The 7,342-nt window shown below is 55.8% G+C and overlaps 1 protein-coding gene across 1 annotated transcript; it reads left to right on the top strand.

Moving 5' to 3' along the window:
- The first annotated feature begins 5,019 nt into the window (after positions 1–5,019).
- On the top strand, positions 5,020–5,523 carry LOC108767457 (uncharacterized). Its single transcript, XM_018517370.1, has one exon. It carries the CDS (start codon positions 5,020–5,022, stop codon positions 5,521–5,523), a length of 504 nt encoding a protein of 167 aa, XP_018372872.1.
- The last annotated feature ends 1,819 nt before the right edge of the window (positions 5,524–7,342 follow it).

The following is a 7,342-nucleotide window of genomic DNA, read 5'->3' as shown; positions in this document are numbered from 1 at the left end:
TCCCGGGGGTATTGTCCCTGCCCCCGGGCGATCGACTCCCGAGGCTTCGGGCCCGGGAGGCTCATGCGAAGGGCCAGCTGCGGGGTTGCCGACGGGCCCCGCAGCGGAACTGGCTACCGTCCGGATGGAAGTGGAAGAGGGAGGAGAATTACGAGAGGGGGGCAGTGCACCATCCACCTCTGCAGAGGCTGAAGGAAGGATAGGAACGACGACGCCCAAGGCAAAGAGGAAGGTGCTGCGCCTACAGCTGGAGAGGACGAACGTGGTGGCGATCACTGCGAACACCTCAGCTGTGGGACTAGCGGGGAGGATACCGACCTCGACAAGAGGGGAGGCGCCGCTCCCGAGAAGAGGCAGATCTGGAACAACTAGATACCCAAGGGAGACGAGGATCAGGGTGGTAGAGGGCGAGATCGTGAACTCTCCGATTGCGGAGAGTGTCTCGGCCGGCACACCAGCCCTCAGCGACTCTGGCGGTGGAGCTGATGCTGGCGATGCATTATCTAACGCGTCCAGCGTGATAGCCGTGGAGACGGAGCAAGAGGATACAACTGGGAGAGACCTGACACCCTCCATTTCCATCGAAGGATTGGAAGAGGATCTCTCGTCATCGTTCGATCAAATCCCCAAGAAGGGGAAAAAGAGAGGACGGAAGCCGAAAGGCTCCAATTGTCCGGGAGCACACGCCCTGTCCAAGCTCTCCTCAAAGCGAATGGACTATGAGGACGATGAACTGGACAGGGTAGACTTTTTTAAGATCACTAAGAGGGCCGGTCACGGACTCAAGAAACGGAAAGGCCTGGTTGAGTGCCTGCTGGACGACAGGCTCTCATCCCGCCAAAAGGATGCAATAGAGGAGGTGACTGTCCTGTTCCCGCAGATGTCTCCGAAGTCTGTGATGGCGGAGACATTGAAGGTGCTGGAGACTGCGGGCGAAGCGGAAAGGCGGACGTAAAGCATGAAGGGAGACTTGCGCCGCCAGATCAAAGTAGGCGTTAATGTGGCCAAAATAGCGGTCCAAAGATTGGTCTCAGAGATCTCTAAAGGTACGGGACCAACCGATGAAGTTAGAGCCAATAATTTGGCCCTGGAAAGAGAGGTCATCAAGCTTCGTCGGGAGGTGGATACCCTCCGGCGAGAGAGAGAAACGATGAGGGAACAAATTAACGCGCTACAGGGTACTGTCCAAGACTTAAAGGATAGGAACAGGGAACGAGGCCGCGGCAGGAGCTATGCCCCCTCCTCGGACGAGGAGGCCCGTGACGCAGGCTCACCGATAAGAACCAGGGGACGAACTAGGGAAGAACGTCCCGTGCGGAGCAGAGACATTGATACAGATGGAGCGGAGAGTCTCCCCCTGGCATACAGACCGCCGATTGGCGGGGTTCGCAAGAGGTTGGAGGATAGACCCCCCCCGACCAACTAGGGTGAATGAGACGGGGGATATAGTGATGAAAGATACAGGGCGATCTACCCTGGATAAACGCGGGGATGCGTACGCGGAAAGGACAAGGAATGGACAGAGGGGCGACGACGTCAGAGCGGGGCTCGGAGACGACCGGGACCTGGGGAGTTCGCTGCCTTCGATGGATTACCCAGGCAGTAGTAAGGCCTGGACTGAGGCGAGGACGAAAAGGGCGCGTAAAAGAATGAGGACGAAGGAGAAGGAAAGAGCGGCCCCTAACGCGGGTGTCGAGGTGCGGAATGGGCAAGACTCAAGACGGGTTGTTGTGCCCCCGCCTTCCGTAGGGGGCACTACTGCCGGAGTGCGCCGGGCACGGCTAAAAGCGCGGCGGGAGCGAGTGCGCGCGGCGGGGCACCGAGAGGCCCCGCTTCCGCTAGTACTGTGATTCGCCCTCGCGTGAGGGATTCGGGAGACGCGGTGCGGCGGCCTCCCCCGGCTAAGGATAATAGATTTCGGGCGCCAAAAACGGCAACGGTCCTGATAAAGTGTGACGAGAACAAGGACACGTCGGGCGGTGCGACGTATGCTGAGGTCATGAGACTTGCCAGGAGCAAGATCTCGTTAGATGACCTCAGCATAACGAACACACGCATAAGGAGGGCGCAAGCCGGAGGTCTCCTTATCGAGATCCCAGGAGGGGAGGAAGCCGGGACCAAAGCGGAGGCCCTGGTAGGAAAGCTGAAGGGGGTCCTCGCTGAGAGCGAGTACAAAGAGGAGGTGAAAGTGGTCAGGCCGATGTGAAGGGCGGAATTAAGACTGGTCGATATAGACCAGTCTATTACCGCTGAGGAGGTGGCTGAAGCAGTGGCAAGGAGCGGACAGGTACAGTTGGTGGACATTAGGGTCGGCCCCCTTAGGCCTGGGAAGGGGGGCCTTAACGCTGTATGGGTGCAGTGCCCTCTGACGTGTGCCAACAAATTATTAGGTGACGGGCGCCTGAGAGTGGGGTGGACTATGGCGGGAGTGGTGCCCCTGGCAAAGCGGAGGCTACAGTGCTTCCGCTGCTTTGCCGTGGGGCACACCAGGGCTAACTGCCTGAGTCAGGTGCTCCACCTGGTGCTTTCAATGCGGCAGCAACGACGGACACAAAGCTGCTGGTTACAGAAAATTCCTGAAGTGCCCGGTGTGCGCGGGGAGAGGGTTGCCTTCCGGGCATAGAGCGGGCGCGTCGGAGTGCGTGCCGTTTAACGGACGGGGGCAAGTACCCAATGGAGGAGACACGCGAGTAAATATGGAAGGAACATCCGCCGGGGCTGATCGGGGAGCCCCGACGCTAACAGATGAACCGGTCAGCATGGAAGTGACTAATGGCTAGTTTAGCCCAGATAAATGTGAATAGGTCGCGACCATCGCAAGATATGATCGCGAGGGTAAGCGAGGAGCTGAGGCTGGGAATCGTGGCTATTGCGGAGCCCACCGGTATCCCGGACAATGGCCGTTGGGTGGCCTCTGGCGACGATCCTCCCTCGGCAGCCATAACGTGGCAGTGGAGCCGAGAAAGGGTGCCGTGCTCTCTACGATGGAGGGGCACGAGATTTGTGGCGGTAGACTGAGGGGATATAATCTTCGTCTCATGTTACTTTTCCCCTAGCCTTAGCGAAGAAGAGTTCTCCAGAGATTTGTATGAGCTGGAGAATAAATTGTTGGGAATAAGGGGCTACCCGGTGGTAATTGCGGGAGATTTTAATGCCCGAGCCCACGCATGGGACCCGGGTCGGCCCAACAGAAGAGGAGCCATCCTATCAGAGTGGATAGAGATAATGGACCTTCAGGTTCTGAACGAGGGTATGGAACCGACGTGTGTGCACCCGCGAGGCGTCTCATGTGGACCTAACGATGGCGTCTCCTACTGCAGCGAGGAGACTCTCCTCCTGGAGAGTGGAGGCCGATTTGGAGTCCCTCTCGGACCACAAATATGTGGTCATGAAAGTCGGGGCCTCTCTGATCGGGCCTACCACAGGAAAAATGGCACTCAGAGCCTTCTCCAGATGGGCGGTCGGGAGAGCTGACATGGATATGATGGAGGCTGCGGCGGTCTTTACGGCGTGGAGCGACACCCACGGTAATGCCACTTCTGGAGAGAGAATAGACCGGGCACTCCGTGACATCTCGGATGCGTCGATGCCAAGGAGGGGAACTGCAAGAAAGCCATCAACTTACTGGTGGAATGAAGAAATTGCAGACCTACGCCGTAACTGCAATGCGTGCAGGAGAAGGCTCACGCGAGCGCGTGCGAGGAGCCGGGTACTCCCTGCTAATGTTCAAATGTACTGGGATGAGCTACGGGAGGCCAGGCGTAGGTTAAGGGGAGCGATTAGCCGATCGAAAGCTAAGCTATGGGGGGAACTAGTTAACGACCTTGATAGGGACCCTTGGGGAATGCCTTACCGGCTAGTACTGAAGAAGCTACATGCGGGCGGTACATCGGTGGTAGAGGTGCTCCCTCCTGAGATTGTGGGGGAGATCGTGATGACCTTATTCCCTGCAGATAACACCCCGCAGGTTGCTAGGACCTTGGTCGACTGGCGCGATGATATGGCGGTCACTCCAGTTGAAGTATTAGAGGCCGGAACCAGAGTTAAACTGGGGAAGGCTCCAGGTTCGGACGGGATCACGGGTCACGTGATTAAAAAGACAATGGAAAACCTTGCTCCGGTATGGGCAAGGTGCTTCACGGAGTGTCTTAGGAGGGGGCACTTCCCGCGACAGTGGAAGCTTGCGAAGCTCGTATTAGTTAAAAAACCGGGTAAGCCGGATCTCTCCCCGTCCTCGTACAGGCCCCTGTGCCTGCTGAGCGAGGCGGGGAAGCTACTCGAAAGAGTGATCGTGCGGAGACTCCAAACCTTCCTGGACGACACAGAGGGCATAGCGAACGGGCAATATGGCTTCCGACGGCACCGTTCCACGGTAGATGCGATATGGTGCCTCAGGGAGCGGGTGGAGCAGGGCATACGGGATGGGGGTGTCGTTGTCGCGGTGTCCTTGGACATCGCGAACGCGTTCAACTCCCTCCCGTGGCCTGTCATCAGAAGAGCTCTGGAGGAGAAGGATGTTCCGGGGTATATCCGGAATGTCCTTCACGACTACCTCTCGGACAGAGGCTTGTCCTATGTGGACCGAAGGGACAGGTTGGTGCGGGAAAGAATGACGCGCGGGGTCCTACAGGGTTCGGTCCTGGGACCGACCCTGTGGAATATAGGTTACGACTCGGTCCTGAGAGCGAATATGACGATAGGATGCTCAGTATTGTGCTACGCGGACGACACACTGCTGATCGCGAATGCTGCGACATTCGATGAGGCGCGTATCAGAGCCGAATTGGGGGCTACCTACGTAATAAGATTGATAGAGCGGCTGGGACTGAAAGTATCGGCAAAGACCCAAAGACCGAGGCGGTTGCCTTCACTGCAGAAGGGATACCGGAGGGCGCGGCTATTAGGGTCGGGGGGGAGGTGGTTCCGATTGGATCCACCGTGAAGTACCTGGGACTGACCCTAGACTCGCGGTGGACCTTTCGGGACCACTTCCGCCTACTTATGCCCAAAGCCTGGAAAATGGCAGGGACCTTGGCGAGAATTACTGCCAATATTGGCGACCCTGGCGAGCGACGTAGGAGGATGTATGTCACAATAGTTATGTCCGTGATACTGTATGGGGCCCCAATCTGGACACAAACAGTTGCGAGAAATCGGGAAACATTAGGTAGCGTGCGCAAGTTACAGCGGCAGCTTGCCCTAAGAGTAATTAGGGGCTACCGAACTGTATCGCATGAGGCGGCGGCGATCTTGTCGGGAATGATCCCGTTCGACTTGGCGGCGGACCGCATTAGACGGGCGTACCTTCGCAGGCGGGATATCATTGCCCGGGATGGCGTGATTACCCCGCAGGTGGGGGGGAGATGCTACTCGAGGCTGAGCGGCGTCGCTCGATCTCACGGTGGCAGAGGCGACTCAGCGAGCTACCTCCGAGCGGACCGGGCGCGATCGTGCGAGGCGCTATTGGAGGGGAATTGGAGGCGTGGACTGGGAGGGCGCATGGTGCCCTCACATACCGCGTAACGCAAATTTTAACGGGACACGGGGTTTTTGAAGCCTATCTATACAGGATAGGACGAAGGGATACCCCGATCTGCTTGTTTTGCAGGGCGACGAGAGACACGGCGGCGCATACCCTTCTGTTCTGTCCGTTTTGGGCGGAGCAGAGGGGGGGGGGCTGCTAGCGGTCGTGGGAGTTGACAGAACATTCCGGGCTGTGGTGGGGGCTGCCATGCGCTCTCCTGAGGCGTGGAATGTCTTCGCCGAGTTTTGCGAGAATGTAATGCGGAGAAAGGAGGAGGACGAGCGCGCCCGGGAGCGGGGACTTGACCCGCGTGTGGGAGTGCTGGCCCTTCCTCCAAACGAAGAGGACTCTGACACCGGATAGAGTCGGACCGGCGAAGGCAGAGAGTATATGCAAGCTCGCGCTGAGCTGTGCATGTATATTTTGTATATAGTAGTAGTCTCTAAGTAGTCTCTAAGTAGTCTATAAGACTTTAAGTGTATAATTTTAGGTGTATTGTTATTGCACACCAGATTGAGTGTATAATTTTAGGTATATTGTTATTGCACGCCAGATTGAGTGTATAATTTTAGGTGTATTGTTATTGCACACCAGATTGAGTGTATAATTTTAGGTGTATTGTTATTGTATATGCGTAGGACCCGTTGAAATAGCGGTAGCGAGTCAAAAGACTCGGAAGGTTGGGGGGCACTCTGATGATGTGCTAGAGTGCGGTTCCGGAGTGCCTCCCCATGCCTGCGTGCGGTAGTACGGAAAGGGGGGAGTTTTTAGTCGGTAGGCGGCCGTCCCGGTGCGTCCCTGGGGTACCTTGGTATCCCTGGGATCACGAGGCGGCTGAATCCGGCACTCCCGACGGTACGGGCAGTCGGGGGTCTTCCCCTCCCCGATGGGTGTCCCGAAAGGGTCCCCCTCGGGAAGGGGTATAAGAAGATTTTCTCCTCCCACGTAAAACAAACAAACAAAAAATGGTCACGTGACACTTTTAGTTCCATATTCTGGTGCCACAGATCTAGGTGGCTCCAGGGAGCCTGTCTACCTTCTTCCAAAACGGGAGTTTGTACCCCCTGTGTAGATGTTTCCTTAATACAAAAGTTTTATAGCTCGTATGGACCAAACGATACTGCACTACTCACCGCATAACGTGCACAAACAATACTGAGTTTACAGAACTGAGATTGAAAGCTTAGAAAAAAATATATTCATTAATCTCTAAATCACGGAAATTTGCTTGTCAACGAAGACTCGGGCTGATAAACAGACCAGGAATTGTGAGTAATAGCAGTTGCTCGATTTTCTGGGAGATGGCGTTGTACTCAGACAGGGTGTGGGGATTAGTCATCTCACATCTCCTTAGCGCATAGAGATAAGAAGCCTAGGGTTTTTCCATACCTAGAGTTGCGACAGCGCAGCGTGGCGCTGAGAATCAAGAAGGAAGAGTATATATATAGATACTCTAGCAGCCATTACCTCGTGTGTTACCTCTTGATAATAAAATATTATATACTCATTAACAGTGGTCAACCTTGTCACCTCGCACTATCAATAAGCATTCAGTGGTGGATTCGTAAGCTCAGGTAGTAAAGGCCTGCAATAATCCCACATTGGTGACCCCGACGTGATCGTCGAAAAAGTCGAGGTGTGACCAACGGCGTCATTCCGACGATCCTGGCTCGAGGTACGTGGACGTGCAGTCCCAGTAGAGGATCGCACGTTTCTCGGTCGAGAAAATTACGGCAGCAATTAACAAGCCAAGTAGCTGTATCTGCGGATGAGACCGCTCAGGAGGTCTACGGCGAAAAGCATCAATCCATTCGGCAG

Source organism: Trachymyrmex cornetzi, unplaced genomic scaffold (genome assembly GCF_001594075.2).
Source record: "Trachymyrmex cornetzi isolate Tcor2-1 unplaced genomic scaffold, Tcor1.1 scaffold68, whole genome shotgun sequence".
Classification (NCBI taxonomy): domain Eukaryota; kingdom Metazoa; phylum Arthropoda; class Insecta; order Hymenoptera; family Formicidae; genus Trachymyrmex; species Trachymyrmex cornetzi.
This window is presented reverse-complemented; position numbering and strand designations above follow the sequence as displayed.